General features: G+C 37.1%; 1 protein-coding gene across 4 annotated transcripts in view; it reads right to left on the bottom strand.

Moving 5' to 3' along the window:
- Positions 1–19252, bottom strand: part of rufy1.L (RUN and FYVE domain containing 1 L homeolog) — a 57725-nt gene that overhangs the window by 11468 nt on the left and 27005 nt on the right. For all 4 annotated transcript variants that reach the window (NM_001127758.1, XM_018250554.2, XM_018250555.2 and 1 more), the window contains 8 exon segments: positions 3596–3690; positions 5304–5433; positions 7520–7639; positions 10979–11076; positions 12661–12828; positions 15081–15197; positions 17068–17169; positions 17890–17959. In NM_001127758.1, the coding sequence (NP_001121230.1) occupies positions 3596–3690; positions 5304–5433; positions 7520–7639; positions 10979–11076; positions 12661–12828; positions 15081–15197; positions 17068–17169; positions 17890–17959 (900 nt within the window).

Raw genomic sequence — 19252 nt, 5'->3', positions numbered from 1 at the left:
ATGGCTCCTGCCTGCTTGCTATAATTATGAATTCCCAGATTGAAGGAAACAAGATTCAAATTTTTTTTATAGTGTAATTAAAGTTCATTTTGCTTGACTAATGTGATAAAATAGGATTTTGAATAATTTTTTTGGGTGACGGGTCCCCTTTAAAAACCCCATAGAAATGAATGGAGAGGTGGTATTTCACTCTAGCGGACTGTGCTGATCTCACAGTCACTCTTCACTCTTTGATAAATATAACCCATTTTTGGAAAGGTGGAAATTGTGACCAGCGAGCTGAGCAGATCAATGAATCAGCATCACTCTCTACTCTGGGCAGATCTTTCCACTTTTTTTGTAGGACCCACAGAAGCAAAAGGATCCAATTAATAACACAAATTGACCAGATGTTGTAATAAGTTTCTCTTCTTCGCTGTGGCCTGTTTGAAAAATACATTCACGTGATGATGATGGATGTGGAGCCACAGTAATTGAGAGATGTTCAGGACAACATGCTCATGACTCAATCAGGTAATCTGAAGTATAAGGTGTGGCCCAGCAAAGCACATCTTTAGTGGGTTGTGGGCCAGACTCTACCTGCCTGCAACCTAAGTGCCCCCCCAATTCCTCCAGCAGTCACTTGCTTTCCCCTTATTAAGTACTCATGCCTGCCCCACCCCTCTGGTGATACCACAGATGGGAGGGTCAAGTGTGAGTAATTATGTAATGATAGCTCAGGAAAAGGTAGTAAAGTAGAATTGTAGAAGCCCAAAGTGCTAAGGAATTATCTAAATCTCAATTGTGCAGAAGTCTCTTAAATGGGTTGTTCAACTTAAGTTTAACTTTTAGTTTGATATAGCGAGAGATATTCTGAGGAAATTTGCAATTGGTTTTCATTGTTTTATTTAGGGATACGCCAAATCCAGGATTCGGTTCCGGATTCGGACAGGATTTGGCCTTTTTTAACAGGATTCGGCTAAATCATTCTGCCCAGCCGAACCGAATCGGAATTTGCATATGTAAATTGGGGTTCAGATTCGGTATTCGGTCGAAACTTTCGCAAAGGATTCGGGGGTTCGGTCGGATCAAAAATAGTGGATTCGGTGCATCCCTAGTTTTATTATTTGTAGTTTTTCAGTTATTTAGCTTTCTATTCAGCAGCTTTCCAGCTTGCAAATTCCAAATTCCCCTAGCAACCATGCACTGATATGAATGAGAAACTGGACTATGAATAGGAGAGGCCTGAATAGATAGATGAATTATACAAAGTAGCAACAACAATACATTTGTAGCCTTACAAAGAGCATTTGTTTTTTTTTTAGATGGAAGTCAGTGAACCCCTTTTTTAAAGCTGGACAAATAAGGCAAATCATTTTTAAAAAAAAAAAAAAACTATAGAAAATAAATAATGAAGACCAATTGAAAATGTGCTTAGAACTGGTCATCCTATAATATACTAAAAGTTAACTCAAAGGTGAACCACCCCATTAACACACATTTTTAAAACGCAAACATATGCCACAGCAGTGTACAATAAATGGGTTGTTGTAAGGTCACCACTAGGATACCTGGGAAAGTCCAGGACGGAGCTTATTTATGCCCCAGGTTCCTAACAGAGTGGTTCCGGGACTGTTAGTCCAGGCTGGGGTTTTTTGTGTTGTCCCAAGGCATCTCAGGTGGATAATTAAAAAGGCAGCTCAAGCCAGAGTGTGGAGCTCCTGTCTGGGGAAAAAAGACACAGGAAAGCTGCCTGTGTGAGCTGACTGAGAGCGACTGAAATCTAGGGATGCACCGAATCCAGGATCACAATTGTGCAAAAGTCTTTTAAACAGGTTGTTCAACTTTAATTTAACTTTAAGTATGATATAAAGAGAGATATTCTGCAACAATTTGTAATTGGTTTTCATTGTTTTATTTAGGGATGCACCGAATCCAGGATTCGGTTCGGGATTCAGCAAGAATTTGGCACTTTTTTAGCAGGATTGGGAATTGGCAGAATCCTTCTGCCCGGCTGAACCCGAATCCTAATTAGGGACGGGAAATTTTCACGAATCAAGGATGTAAAACATGTTTTCCCCTTCCCAACCCAAATTTTGCATATGCAGATTAGGATCCGGATTCGGTTCGGTATTCGGCCTAATCTTTCACGAAGGATTCGGAGTTCGGCCAAATCCAAAAAAGCGGATTCGGTGCATCCCTATTGAAACCACCACAAGGTTTGGGATTTTGTTTATTCCTGAATGTTCTCTGTTTTGGGGAGACAGGCGTTAGGCCTCCTCCTGATTAGTTAGGAAACTGACCTATGTTAGTTTGTTTTTGTTTATTTTGCTACAAGTGACAATAAACTGCACTCTCTTGAGTTGTGCTTGTGCCTTGGGCTGTGTTACCCCCAGAAAACTGATCCCAGCTACCTAATCCCTTACAGGGTGTATACACTGAACATACAGATTATACACAAAAACAACCAACAGAGGTTAGGAGGGTCCTGCCCTGATGCCATAGATTCCACCTTGATATCACGTGGCCTGTGTGATGATTAAATGCCGTGCGCCAAGATCAAAAGACCCGGCCAAAGAAGAGGGTGACACTGGGATTTATCATTATCTGACTGTTTGTAATAAAGTAAGATGATAGGTGCTGCTCCAAGCTCTGTATGGTGGGGCAGCAGCTAATGGGGTTGTTTCACTTGTTTGCTTCTCACTAAAGCTAACCTCAGTCAGAAACAACCCAGCAAGTTACTTTCCTGCTGTCCAGAAAACTGACATGGGGCTAAAAACAATTTCGTTTCCCGGGTGCCCCCAGTCATGTGACTTGTGCTCTGATAACCTTCAGTCACTCTTTACCGCTGTACTGCAAGTTGGAGTGATATCACCCCCCCCCCCCCAGCATCTTAACAACAGAACAATGGGAAGGTAACCAGATAGCAGCTCGCTAACACAAGATAACTGCTGCCTGGTAGATCTAAGAACATCACTCAATAGTAAAATCCAAGTCCCACTGAGACACATTCAGTTACATTGAGTAAGAGAAACAACAGCCTGCCAGAAAGCAGTTCCATCCTGGCTCTTTCTGAAAGCACATGACCAGGTAAAATGAGATGGCTGCCTACACGCCAATATTACAAAAAAGAAAATACACTTGATGGTTCAGGAATCAAATATTATTTTGTATAAAAACTACATCATAAAAATCATGACAGAATCCCTTTAAAGATTTGTGCGATCAGTGAGATTTTTAAATAAATGTATATTAGAAATTGGTTTCTTTTTCAATAAAAAACCTGGGGGGTGGGGGTGGGTGCTGATAAGTTTGTTGTATGGGGCCCTGTATGTCAATAAACACTGTATGAAATCCTCAAGTTGAGGAAATTACTTGCATTAAAAAAGTATTTTAACGATTGATATGTTGAGCTGTTCCCTTAAGGATTGGAGGATTTAAATCAAATTCTTCTTTTGCAAAAACGGTGCAAAATGTCCAATGTCCAACTTTCACACTGCACATACACACTGAGCATATAAACATAGAAATATAAAGATTAAGCATAAATAAAAAAACGAAGCATGTTTGACTTGCTCAGCAGATAAAAAACAAAAAAAACAATGCGAAGCCTTACTGGCTGAGATGTTGACCCATTTCTTGTAAAGCCTGTTCCTGTTCAGCACATAACCTCTGAAGCTGCTTCTTTTCTAGTTGCAAATTATCAAAATTCTATAACAAAAAAAACAAACAAAAAAAACGAGTAAAGCAAATGTATGTATATCATCTGTGTGTTAAACATGAGATATGAAGTACAACTTTAAAGGAGAAGGAGCAGTAATAATACAAACCATAGCCGGCTGCTCTCATCCTGCATTTATTCCTCCTGCAGGCTCCTTCGTGCTGTTCAGGATTCAAGGGTAACCACACAAATGCCTATCCCTAGATCCACCCCCAGGTAATCGGGGATCGCAAATTTAGAAAAACCCTCAGTGCTTGCTTGTTTAAAAACAAAAAGCCACTACAGTATCAAGTTAGAAGATTCAATAAAATCGTTTAGCTCCAATTCTGATAGTTCTGTCAACGCGCGTTTCGTTAACAGCTTTCTAAAGGCTAAGTTGTTATCGAAACCCACGTTAGCAGAACTATCAGAATTGGAGCTACACGATTTTATTGAACCTTTTAACTTAATGTTCTTTTGGGACAGCTTCTATTAATTTCCTTTTTCTAACCTGCTTTCAATGAATCCAAGCACAAGGTTCTAATAAAAGGGTGGTTCACCTTCAAACAACTAGTTGTTTTCAGATAGTTCACCAGAAATAACGACTTTTTCCAAATACTTTCTATTTTCTATGTGTCACCATTTTTCTAATATTGAAGTGTAAAGTGTAATTTATCACCTTCTAAAGCAGCTCTGGGAGGGGGGGTCGCCGACCCTGTAAACTTTTCTAAATTGATACATTTAGTTGATACATTTCTTATCTTTGTCCCTGCTGAGCAGAATCTCTGGGTTTCATTACAGGCAGCTGTTAGAATTGATACAATAGTTGCTAATACTCCAGAGATACTGCTTAGAAATGTATCAATTAAATGTTGCAAAATAGTAACAGTTTAGAGTCTGCACCAGAATTACTGAGCTGCCAGATTCAACTTTAAACTTAGAATTTGGAAAACAGTAAAAAAAAAAAAATAATGGAAAGTAATTGAAAAAAGTCTATTTCTGGGGAACAATCTGAAAACAACTGAACTGAAAAACGTGTTTGGAAGGTGAACAAGCCCTTTAAGTTTCCGTTATCAATCCATTTTCATAGCATTAAGTTATTAATTTCATCAATTCGCTATTTATTAATTTTAATTTATTTAACCACAAGCATATTGGCACTTTACACAAATGGGAGAAATTGTTGAATAGATCAATTCCCATTTATGGCAAGCACTTCGCACTTTCCCTCTAAACAAGGGAGACTATTTTGAAACAATTACTGGAGGCATTAAGTTCACATTGGTCAAGAGATATAATTGAGTTACCAATACCAGTAATTTAATTGGTTATTGTGGGCAGAATTTCCTCATTTATAAGCACTGAGCACTTTCTAATATATATTTCATGAATGAATGGACAATACAACACAAGTGATTTCTGCAATAACAGGGAGTTCATTTTTTAAAGGATATTGACGTGCTAGCCAAGTGTGCTTGTATGGATTTTCAGCAAATATCAGTGAGGGGTCTTGACAAATAATTGAATAAAATAAAACACTGCTAAATGGAGCTGACCAGGATTCTTCTTCCATCCTCAACAACAAACCTGATTGATTCTACAGGACAGAGATGGACATACATACCTTCTGTAACATTGAGAACTGATGCAGCTCATTCTTTAAAGATGTTGCAGTCTCTTTCTCTTTGTGAAGTTTGTCCTGAAGACTCTCGTGTTTTTCCCTTTCCGATTTCAGATCATTCTCTAAAACTGTGCTGTTGAAAGAGAAGTTTGCCTTTAGAAAAACTCACACCTTGTGCAATGAGGAAGATTAAACAAAGAGAATAAATAGAACAGAATTGTTACATGCTAAACTAGTCAGCACCACTAAATATTAATGCAATTTATTTGGAATGTTTTTTTTTTATTACAACATTAAAGTCAGTCTAATGGAATTGCAAAGATATTACACCTTACTGTGGTATGAATCTGTGATTCTTAACTTCTGTTGCAATTGCTTAACAACAAAAAACACAATACTACAACAGATGATTGCATATTGATGGATGCTGGGAGTTGTTGTTCAGCAACACTGATTTCAACATAATGGGCTAGACAGTGTGTTTCATGCTTTTCTACATCTTAAAGTCACTGACCAACTGCAGTGTTATCAGACTTTAGTCTCAGTTACTGCATTCATTCATATCAGAACATGAGAGGACCTGAACCCTTGTCACTTCTGGGTCTGCTACCACACCAGGTATCATCAAGATCTGGTGTCCACATTTGCACAGATTATATTATATATATATATTTTTTTTATTTATTTGCTTAAAGAGATACTGACAGCAAATAATAATCCTATATTCTGGAAAAGACACGGTTACCTGCTATGTCAACCTGTGCCATTCCTCAGGTTGAATAGCTACCCCCATAGCTACTAGGGATGCACAGAATCCTCTATTTGGGATTTGTCCGAATCCCCAAAGCCTTCCAAAAACCAAACCAAATCCTAATTCGCATATATGCATTGACTTCCTTGTTTTGTGACGAAAATTCTCATGATTTCCCTTCTCACCTCTAATTTGCATATGCAATTTTTTCTTTAAAATGCACTGTACTTTTTGTCTACATTTAAGAATATTTGTTAAAGGGATACCGTCATGTTTTTTCAAAACACATCAGTTAATAGTGCTGCTCCAGCAGAATTCTGCACTGAAATCCATTTCTCAAAAGAGCAAACAGATTTTTGTAATATTTAATTTTGAAATCTGACATGGGGCTAGAAATATTGTCAGTTTCCCAGCCGGCCCCCAGTCATGTGACTGCTCTGATAAACTTCAATTACTCTTTACTGTTGTACTTCAAGATGGAGTGATATCACCCCCTTCCCTATCCCCCAGCAACCTAACAACAGAATAATAACCAGATAGTGGCTTCCTAACACAAGATAACAGCTGCCTGGTAGATCTAAGAACAACACTCAATAGTAAAATCCAGGTCCCACTGTGACACATTCAGTTACATTGAGTAGGAGAAACAACAGCCTGCCAGAAAGCAGTTCCATCCTAAAGTGCTGGCTCTTCCTGAAAGCACATGACCAGGCAAAATGACCTGAGATGGCGCCTTCACACCAATATTACAACTAAAAAAAATACACTTGCTGGTTCCGGAATTACATTTTATATTGTAGAGTGATTTTTTTGCAGTGTAAACTGTCATTTAGAAATAAAAACGACATCATAAAAATCATGACAGAAGCCCTTTAAAAAAGCAAGTAGGAATTTAATAGTTGTCTTTAATTCACAAATGATAATGGGTCTGGTACAGCTTACCATGTCTGGTTTGTAATTCAAAACAGGCCCAGGCATTTCAAGTACAGTGTACATAGAGATTCAAATAGCTCCCCCTAGGCACTAAAGCTGAAACTAAAGATTGCTAATCCAAGCCTGCTGCTGAACAAACACCCACAGACATATATGTGTGTGTGTCTTATGAAGTAACTATAATTATTACAGCTACAAAGAGTGTCACTCTTTGGAGATATTAGTTTACAGATAGGCAGGTTAACTGTGTGCTATGCATTTATCATAAGTTATCTGCCATAGTATTGGTCAGTGAATTAAGATAACTGACATCCACGACTTCCAAGCCTGCAATCAGCATCTTTGCAATGATTCTCTTATATTTTCTTTTGGATAAGGTGGAAGATGAAGACACGGTAAGGTTAATATTTGTTGTTCTCTTATTCTTGCTTCAAGTAAATGAGCCATTATTCAAAGGTGGATTTTAGTACATATATGGCTTAGGTATTTTGTGAAGAATCTAAAATACAAAGGGAGAAAAAACTTTTGCCCTTACCATGTTTTATTAAGCTTTTCAAATTGCTGCTGTAATGCTCCCATTTTGGCCGCATGCTCCATTTTCATTTTATTGCAATTTTCTTCAGCTGCTTCTCTAGCCTTTTCAGATTTTTGCAGTCTGACAAATAATAAAATTGAGTTGTTGATTTCAAGTTTTTAGAAAGAAAGGAATTGCAACTGAAAAACATATGGACAACTTATAATAATATTCAAAATATACATAACACAACCATATTTAGTCAAGTAAACTTGTACAATGAACCTTCATTTATATATATATATATGTATATATAGTCATATGATTCACCGGCACTCACCCTCAGTCGATCAAATCCCGGGTGCTCCTCAGAGGGAAATAAATAGATACAGTTAGGAGCACTCACAGGTGTAGTGTTAAAGAAATGTCTTTTATTGGAGTGTTACGAACTACCCCACATCAACGCGTTTCGGTTCTCTCTGAACCGTCGTCAGGATGCACCCAGTGGTCATCACATGGTACATAAACACTTAAATGATGAACATGTTCACTGTCATGAATATTTAATTGACACTTTACACTGATTGGTGGATTTTTGTATTTATGTACCATGTGATGACCACTGGGTGCATCCTGACGACGGTTCAGAGAGAACCGAAACGCGTTGATGTGGGGTAGTTCGTAACACTCCAATAAAAGACATTTCTTTAACACTACACCTGTGAGTGCTCCTAAATGTATCTATATATATATATATATATATATATATATATATATATATATATTCCAGAAAACTCTGAATTTTCACTCACACAGACATCATTACAATCAAATAATCCAATTTGTTTAAGTATTTCCTTTTTCTCTGTAATAATAAAGCAGTGACTTGTACTTGATTCCATCTAAGATATAATTTATCCTTATTGGAAGCAGAACCAGCCTTTTGGATTGAATCAATATGTACATGATTTTTTACTAGACTTAAGGTATGAAGATTCAAATTACGAAAATATATTTTATCTCAAAATATATATATATATATATAGTATATAAGTCCTGGTTGGGTGCACTCAGAACCAGCCTAACAAACACCTCTGGGTGCATTTTTGGTTTTTCACATATTAAGTCCTTGGAGTGTGGTTTGTTACCAATCTGATATATGATATAGAATGTGAGGGGGTCCATGTTTGTAGATTACTTTCTCTCACTAAAGAAAGACCTAACCTTGTACACTCCATGCACCCAAGACAACTGAAAATGAAATGATGATCATAGATGTAAAGGGGATTAAGGGTACAAACAGCAATCTGGCAAATACATTTTTATATAAGTCAATATGCTTGAAGTGAATGTATTCACATGAAAGCACATAAGTTCCCAGCGATTCTCTCTCCAAAATACACAAATTATCCATTTTAAAAGAGAACTAAACCCTAAAAATGAATATGGTTAAAAATGCCATATTTTATATACTGAACTTATTGCACCAGCCTAAAGTTTCATCTTCTAAATAGAAGCAATGATCCACGACTTCAGACTTTTCACAGGGGAACACCATCTTGGAAAGTGTCTGTGACACTCACATGCTCAGTGGGCTCTGAGCAGATGTTGAGAAGCTAAGCTTAGGGGTCGTCACAAATTTTCAAGCAGAAAATGAGGTTGGCCTGTAATATGAGCTGATGCTACAGGGCTGATTATTAAATGCTGAGGCTAATTGCACTGGTTTATGTGTAGTCATTATCTGGATTAATTACTACCGTATATACTCGAGTATAAGCCGACCCGAGTATAAGCCGAGGTACCTAATTTTACCTACGAAAACTGGGAAAACTTATTGACTCTAGTATAAGCCTAGACACAACTACAGCCCTGTCTCCCAGCAGCGCACATTCTGCCAAAGCGACCCCCCAGCGATCAACCGGACTTCTTTGCAAAGTTGATGGTGACAGAGAATTGCCAAACGGATTACTGTGTGCATTGTCCCACTGTCCCACTACCATGTGCAGAGGGTGCTGTTTGATATTGCCATCACTGTTAATCTTTCGTATAACCAACAGAGGGCGCTGTGTGATATTGCAGTCACTGTTATTCTTTCATATAACCAACAGAGGGCGCTGTGTGATATTGCAGTCACTGTTAATCTTTCATATAACCAACAGAGGGCGCTGTGTGATATTGCAGTCACTGTTATTCTTCCATATAACCAACAGATGGCGCTGTGTGATATTGCAGTCAGTGTTATTCTTTCATATAACCAACAGAGGGTGCTGTGTAATATTGCAGTCACTGTTATTCTTTAATATAACCAACAGAGGGCGCTGTGTGATATTGCAGTCACTGTTAATCTTTCATATAACCAACAGAGGGCACTGTGATATTGCAGTCACTGTTATTCTTTCATACAACCAACAGATGGCGCTGTGTGATATTGCAGTCACTGTTATTCTTTCATACAACCAACAGATGGCGCTGTGTGATATTGCAGTCACTGTTAATCTTTCATATAACCAACAGAGGGCGCTGTGATATTGCAGTCACTGTTATTCTTTCATACAACCAACAGATGGCGCTGTGTGATATTGCAGTCACTGTTATTCTTTCATACAACCAACAGATGGCGCTGTGTGATATTGCAGTCTCTGTTATTCTTTCATACAACCAACAGATGGCGCTGTGTGATATTGCAGTCACTGTTATTCTTTCATACAACCAACAGATGGCGCTGTGTGATATTGCAGTCACTGTTATTCTTTCATACAACCAACAGATGGCGCTGTGTGATATTGCAGTGACTGTTATTCTTTCATATAACCAACAGATGGCGCTGTGTGATATTGCAGTAACTGTTATTCTTTCATATAACCAACAGAGGGTGCACTGTTATTCTTTCATATAACCAACAGAGGGCATTGTGGGATATTGCAGTCTCTCCCCAAGTGTACTGTTGGTATAGGAATGATTAAAAGTGACTGCAATCTCAGCTACTCGGGTCGGGTACCGCTGACCCGAGTATAAGCCGAGGTAGACTTTTTCAGCACATTTTGGATGCTGAAAAACTCGGCTTATACACGGGTATATACGGTAATCAGTTTTATATTATGATATTTAAATTCTATGTGTACTGTATATTGTGAGTGTGTCCCTAAGCTCAGTAAGTGACAGCAGCACAGAGCAGAAAATAAGATGGGGAGCTACTGGGGCATCTTTGGAGACAGACAGATCTTTACTGCTAAAGGGTTGTGGTTGCCTTGGGCTGGTACAGAACTCAAAACATAATGTACAACATTTTTAGCTACTTCTTTAATTAAGCTTTAGTTCTCCTTTAAGGTATGATGGCTGAAAACTGAGTTGAAGCATGTGATGCTGTGTCTTGTCGGAAGAAGAACACAGCAGCCAAAAGACTGAGAATGCTTCAGTAGTAGGCATAAAAGTAATGTCTCCTAGGATGCATGAATTTAGATTTTACTGGAAGCAACAAACCTTTCCTCTACTTGCTTTAGTGCTGTTGTCAACTGATCTCCTTTTGCTTGTAGTGAATTTACAATTTCTTTTTTCTTATGCAGGGCTGTCTCTGCATCCTATTAAATACAAAAGCTGCAATTAATAGAGATAGGAAGTTGAATTAATTTCTCAAAATGATTCAGTTTTCTCTCCTTTTCTATACTTCCTGTAGTTTTGCAGTGTTATGAGTTTATAGAAAACAAAGACCGTAATTCTTAAAATATTTTATAACGTCTGTACTATTTGGAGATTTAGACTTTGTAACCTGTGTAACAAAGCAAAATAATATTTTATAATCCATCGAACGGACATGTATACCGAGGAGACTATGAAAGTGACTTCACTTTGTCTGGTTAAAATATAGCTCTTGCTGCACTGTGCACCAAAACTTTTGTCCAAAATTTCTACTCACTAAAAATAAGGTCCTAGGCTTGAATTTATTATAGCCATAACACTATCCACATCTTGTGTACATAGTTGCCAAATGAATGTTTCCCCTAGTCTTTGCTTGGAGAGAATTTCAGACATTCTGTATGTACAGAAAAGCCTATTTCAATTTGAGGAATAACACAAGATGAGATTGGTCATCCCAGGTCATATAAAGGAAACTTATTGAACAAATTATTGAACTGTGTATTGTTCTCAGCAATGTCTTCATATGTCTTCAGCTAAGGGCTGTGGAAGGGATCTAACTAAGGCTAAGGCCACACTAGGCGATAGCGCCGCGATTTGACTCGCGGCGACTTTTCGCCGCGACTTTTAAGCCGCAATCGCTGGGGAAACTTTTGCGCTGGCGTCTATGGGGAATCGCGAAAAATCGCCAGCGTAAAAACACACGCGGCGATCTTTTCTCTACTGTCGCTCGAAATTGCCTCGCTAGGCGATTTCGAGCGACAATAGAAAAAAGATCGCCGCGTGTGTTTTTACGCTGGCGATTTTTCGCGATTCCCCATAGACGCCAGCACAAAAGTTTCCCCAGCGATTGCGGCTTAAAAGTCGCGGCGAAAAGTCGCCGCGAGTCAAATCGCGGCGCTATCGCCTAGTGTGGCCTTAGCCTAAGAAGACAATTTAGAATACATATAGGTATATAAGGTATACAGTTAGGTCCATAAATATTTGGACAGACAACATTTTTTCTAATTTTGGTTCTGTACATTATCCCAATGAATTTTAAATGAAACAACTCAGATGCAGTTGAACTGCAGACTTTTAATTAAATGGGTTGAACAAAAAGATTGCAAAAAATGTGTGGAACTAAAGTTTTTTTTTTTTAAAAAACAATCACTTCTAAAGTTCAGTACCAGACACAAGGCACAGATATGGCTGCCTCCACAACCAATATTTCAGCTAAAAAAATACATTTGTTGGTTCAAGAATAACATTTTCAACAGTAGAATGAATTATTTGCAATGTAAACAGTGTAATTTAGAAATAGAAAGTAAACCATAAAAATCATGACAGCATCCCTTTAAAGTGATTACACGCTCAATTGTGATATATTTCTAGATCCATCTTTATTACTGAGATGGAGAACGGAATCACTTAAGTACCATCTTTCGCTTTCATTAGCTCAGTGTATTGTCTAAATGACCACTTGTTTATATGTCAGGGGCAGTTGATAAATATAAGACATGGTTGAAAAATTACTAGGGCTTCCTTACAAGAACTTTTTGGCACATCTGAAGATTAATGGCTTTTACGTCATCAAGCTGCTTACGGAGAACAACCAGAGTGTCTTGTTTTTCATGGATATCCTTTTCCAGGAGTTTCATGGCCATTTCCATCTCTGTCTTCATACCAACCTGCAATTCAAACTCTTTCTCCAGTTCCTAAAAATGGGTTGAAAGAAAAAGAGAAAGCCATTATCCTAAATAATGTTCAACATGTTTCTGTAAAGGGGTTGTGCACTTTTGAGTTAACTTTTAGTATGCTGTTCTAGAATGATGTTCCGAGACCATTTGTAATTTGTTATTGTTTGTGGTTTTTTAGAGTTAATAAAGCTTTTTTTTCAGCAGCTCTCCAGACTGCAATTTCAGCAATCTGGTTGCTAGAGTCCAAATTAGCAACCATGCAGCGGTATCTATTGTTATGCATCTGACGGAAGAAGAAACTCATCTCTTTCTTAGCTTTTAAGATTTATAGTGAATAAAGTACCCCCTCTTGTAAAATATACCGTATATACTCGAGTATAAGCCGTCCCGAGTATAAGCCGAGGTACCTAATTCTACCTCCAAAAACTGGGTAAGTTTATTGACTCGAGTATAAGCCGAGGGTGAGAAATGCAGCAGCTTCTGGTAAGTTTCAATCAAAAAATTGAGGGTTTCTGCTCCCATTGGAGGTGCCGGCATCTCGTTTTTGGATGCCGGCGACCATTCTTGGAGACTATTCTTGGGTGCCGCCGACTATTATTAGTCGCCGGCGACTATTCTTAGGCGCCGTCGACTATTCTTAGGCGCGGCGACTATTCTTAAGACGCCGGCGACCGTTTTTGCGCTTGACCCGAGTATAAGCCGAGGTAGAGTTTTTCACCATATTTTGGGGGCTGAAAAACTCGGCTTATACTCGAGTATATACGGTAAGGATATTATAAGTTACCAAGGAGTTCCATGACCATATAAAAACACGAGTCCGAAGGCCGAGTGTTTTTATACAGGTCATGGAACTCCGAGGTAACTTCTAATATCCTCATATTTTGCAACTGGGGGTACTTTATTTATTATAATACACAAGTTTCAGTGAGTCATGTGACAGAAATGACATCAGAATTCACTGTTTATAACTGATGACATCAGAACTCACAGTTTAAAGGATATAATTTACAAGATATTCATGGCTTTTATGTATTATATATATATATATATATATATATATATATATATATATATATATATATATATATATATATATATATATATATATATAGTCGTGTTTCAAGGAATAACGCACTCCAGGACTTCATAATGAGATCAAGCAAAGTGAAGTTTATTTGTGCTATATATATATATATATATATATATATATATATATATATATATATATATAATTGATTGTAGTGTGTATATATATATATATATATCATATATCTATATATATATATATATTTATATAAATATATATATATATATATATATATATATGTGTGTGTACATTTATAAGTACTGTACTTTACAGTATGGATCATATATATAGTAATAATTGATTGTAGTGTATGTGTGTGTGTGTATATATATATATATATATATATATATATATATATATATATATATATATGTGTGTACATTTATAAGTACTGTACTTTACAGTATGGATCATATTACAGATATTACATATATTAGACATGATACAAATAATACTCTACTACAATGCCCACTATACATACAGATCTCTTTATTGTAATATCATTATCAATAATCTACTGCTTCCTCTCGTTTGTTTCCTAGTTCCTTTCTTTCTTATTCAATTGTAATAATCAGATATTCTAAATACAGTAAATTATACGCAGTAAGAGGCATGTATATTTTTTATCTGCCAGTTAGATATATAATTTGTATTTTATATTAGTCATCCTGTGCTGTGTGATTTGTACAATTGAATGTATATGGGCACCACCACAACTGCCATGGTGCAGCAGGTCTACATTCTGTACATCTAAAATAAGCATCTCTTATATTTATCCAGCCACAATTTAGAATAGGTACCAATGCATAAAAGGTTCTGGTTTTGCATCAACAATACATATGCATTATGGAATCTCCCCAATCTAATTCACACTGAGAAAAAAAACATGCGTTTACATTAGCATACAAAACTTTTTATGATAAAATTAATGGTTTCTACAGGGATAATCTAAAACCATTCACAATGGACCACAACAACTGCACCCAATATATTAGGAAACAACTGGATACTACTCTTTCTAATGATGGTAATCGGTACCTTTCCTTATTCCAATATAACCAAGTTTTCATGGATATCTTGGATTGCAGTTGTGGTTCGTTTTAAATCGCACTCAAACTGCTGCAAAGGATATAAACATAAATAAAAGTACTTTTTTTACAAGAAAACTTTCTCTTTTTTTTACCTGCCGTGTTTGTTTTTCGACTTTTAGTTGCTTCCAGATCTCATTATACATTTCATCCAGTCCTTGCCGAGATTGTTTGTAGGTGTCCAGTTCAACTTTTGTATCCTGAGAATTTACCTGTAATAATTGTCATTTATTAGTGTTATAAATCATTCAGCATAAGTCACCTAACAAATGCATAATGTATTTTCAAAGTTATAATGGATCAACAGTATAATTATCTGACAGTATAATTAATGTCAGATATGACAACAAAACTCAATTCGCTCAAGTTTTCGGGCAAAACCCTCCAAAAAAAAACCTCTAACATCATGAAGGCAATAAACATCTTCAAATAGTTCAAGGGACCTCTGCCATTGTCTCCTACATGACCTCGACAGGTTTTAGATGGTGTATTTTCAGATTCAAGTTATTTCCAGGGTCAGGGAATAATAAATCTCAAAAAATGTGTTAGATGAATAGATGACTAGGCACGCCACACCAGGTTAGATACAATTTTGATCTTTATTCCATAGATCAAATGTCTTAACGCATTTCGTATCTAGAGATACGTAATCATCTATTTCCTTGCATGTCGCTGCACCCGGGCCACCTTTCTTCATCAGTGAGTGTGAACAACACTTATATTGATTGAATTAATTTGCAGAGAATGCTTAACCCTTAAGAGACGGACCTGGGGCCACGCATCCAGGTCAATTTTGATGCCGTTTTTTTTTTTTTTTTTATTAGAAATTTGGAGCATTTACCCTTTTCGATAGAGCCCAGGGTTTTTTGTTTTTTTTTTCGTGTGTCTGGTTTTTTTTTTAACCCAAAAATATGAATTTTGACCAGAAAAAAGGGAAACTCGAATTTTCGCGGAAAACACAACTCAATCCTTAATAAATCTGGCAATAAGTGTGTCCGTCTGGTCAGTCCTCCAGTTCCCATCCATATGGAGGATGATGGATCGTTTTTGTAACTTCCAATGGGTTTGACAATGTGGCTTTTATGAGGGAGCATCTGCATTGACACAGTTGTGCTATTTGAATATGGAGAATGATTCACATTTTGAGCAGCTTTTCCCCACATTTAAAAGGACAATGCGTACTCCAAATAAATTGATTTCAGACATTAATGTGTGGCTTTTACACAAGTTCAATATGAGCAGAAATTGCAACCCCTAAACATCTCTGTAATTTTTCTTTTTAAATTACTATAAGTGAGACAATGAGGGCAGTCACATGTCATCTATCGATTTGGAGCAGTCATAGCATAACAGGCTTCTTTCTGACTGATAGCTCTGGCAACAATGAAGTATTGCTGCTGGGTTAACAGTTAGATGAAAAATTCCCTAGTCAGTAACCTAACTGCATATCGTGAACATGGTTTCTAGGCTCTAGGACTCAGTGATCCCCAACCAGTAGCTCGTGAGCAACATGTTGCTCTCCAACTCCTTCGATGTTGCTCCCAGTGGCCTCAAAGCAGGTGCTTATTTTGGAATTTAAGGCTTGGAGGAAAGTTTTGGTTGTATAAAAAAGATGTCCTGCCAAACAGATCCTCAATGTAGGTTGGCAATTTACATAGGGGCTACTAAATGGCCAATCACAGCACTTATTTGGTAGCCCAGGAACATTTTTATGCTTGCGTTGCTCCCCAACTCCTTTTACTTCTGAATGTTGCTCACAGGTTCAAAAGGTTGGGGATCCTTGCTCTAGGTGGACCAAAGAGCTTTCCAAGCTCAGTACAATGGTCTCACAGCATTAACAGAGCCCTCACATCAACTCGTGTCCTGTCTAAGATCTGACAGACACAGGGGATCTTTTGAAGCTGTTGAGTGCCAAGTAACATCAAATAAATTAAAAAAATATATATGTTACCAGGTCTTTCGTTGTGTTCAAGCGATCCAGAAATAAGAAATAATTATTGATGTAGAAGAACACACGTAAAGTCAGCCGGTAAATATGATTTTAAAATGTTATGAATTGCATATTTCTAAAAATTTTTTTACCTCTAAACTTCTTTCACTCTTTACCCGAATTACTGTACTCTCGTGTACCATGTTATTATGTTCCTCTTGTAGTGACACAATACGATCTTTTGCAGCAAGGAGCTATTGAAAACAACACATTAAAAATAAATAAATAAAAGAACAAATCAAACAGAAAGTTAAATAATAGACATAAAATAGATAGATCAGTGTTTAAACTTTTTTAAATCAGGCACAAATGCCTTTTGGAAAATGATATATAACTTGTAATACATAACACAAAAACCAAGATTACAAAACACTTTTATTCTTTTTAAATGACAGTTTATCGTATAATATTAGCACAGTTTATTCGAGCTGACAGATATTTTAAGAAAAGGTCCTATTATCATCATTCTGTAAAGTAAATGGAAACAAAATTAGCAGTATTTGCATACACAGTAATGCCATATTATTGCCTCTGTAGATTAGCCCTACGTTCAGCATTTATTGGGAAAATAAAAAACAGCCTAATTAAAAATTACTTAAAAAAAGAAACAATTAACAAACTTGCTCACGGTGAGAGAAAAAAAACACAGCAATCCACAGCTTGGATTTGAAGCACATACTTGTAGCATCTAGTGATATTTGTCTATAAACAACATGAATTTCTTTTAGTGAACAAAAGTGTTTTCTGGTTACCTCTACCAAAGTAACCAAAATGTTGGAATATGAAAACCGACAGTTATTTTATAGCTAGTGCTTCAATTAAAGGTATAATCATAATGCTTGTTAAATTCTAAAAATGTAAACATAATATTCACAAAAGAAGCAATGAATGCACGCAAAAGCTCAATCACAAACCTCTTCCGTCAACTTTGAATTTGTCTTCTCCAGAGAATCAATTTTTGCCTGAAGATCACCAACAGTGCAACTACAAAAAAAAAAACAGTCAAAAATAATTTTAGATCATTTTATGTCATACAACATTAACAGGAATATAGAGTTTTTTTAAAAAAAATCCTCCTCATAACATAGCACAAAAAAAACATATAATCCAGCTGATGTAATTTAATTTATAAAAAAAAAAAAAAAAAAAAAAAAAACATTCATTTTATTGGAGCTCTCCATAGATCCTCCCTGGTTGTTGTCTGTCATACAAACAAGCTGTCGACATTGTATGGTCAGCATACGAGTAAAAGTGCACAGCGGGGCTCATTTAAAGCAGTGGGCACATTTGCACCTTGGCAGTAACCCATAGCAACCAATCAGTGATTAGCTTTCTTTAGTCAGCTGCAGGTTAAGCACGGAAAGCAATCATCTGACTGGTTGCCATGGGTTACTGCTCATGTGCAAATTTACCCACTGTTTATAAATGAGCCCCAGTGAGTTTTGTTGCATTTTGTCTCAACTCATTCAAGACTATGGGGCAAATTTACTTACCTTCGAAGTTGCGCCAGCGTTGGCCTTGGCGCACTTCACCATGCGAAGTTTTGCCAGCGCGGAGCTAATTCACTAAAATCCAAAGTTGCGCTCAGGGAGGCGAAAGGTAGCGAAGTTGTGCTAGCGTTAATTCGTCAAAGTTTTGCTAGCGATGCATAATTTGCATACGTCGCCAAGTTAAAGTACAATGGACGTATGTGTAGCAGCAAATACATTACACTACACAAGCCTGGGAAAGTTTCATAAAAAAAATAGTTGTTTTTTTGCCCTAGACATGTGCCCACTGTATAGTTTATGTGCCATATGTTAGGAAACGTAGGGGGGAAGGAGGATATCCCCAAAAAAATTTACGATCTTTTTTTAGCCTATCACACTTAAAAAAAAGTAAAAGACGCCAGTGTTTTTTGGGACTTAGAAAAAATTTCATCTTTTTTTTTGAAGCAAGCCCTATCTACTCTATTGCACTTCGCCTGATCTGAGGTGGCCAAGGCAAGTCTGGCACAAGAGGTAAAATGCACAAGTTAGTGAATTAGCGTAGTTACGTCCCTTCGCCATATCGCAACTTTGCCTGGCGTAAGGGTGCGAAGTAGCGCTAGAGTAGGTCCACTTCGCTAGCAAATTTACGCCAGCACCCGTTAGTAAATCAGCAGAGTAAAGAAATTACGTCACGCTGGCAAATTTTCGCTAGCGTTAGCCGATTCGTCCTTTAGTAAATTTGCCCCTAAGTAGCACTACTTTTCTAACTTATGATAGCAAAATATCACGGAGATAAAATACTGAGCAA

This window comes from Xenopus laevis, chromosome 3L (assembly GCF_017654675.1).
Source record: "Xenopus laevis strain J_2021 chromosome 3L, Xenopus_laevis_v10.1, whole genome shotgun sequence".
Classification (NCBI taxonomy): domain Eukaryota; kingdom Metazoa; phylum Chordata; class Amphibia; order Anura; family Pipidae; genus Xenopus; species Xenopus laevis.
This window is presented reverse-complemented; position numbering and strand designations above follow the sequence as displayed.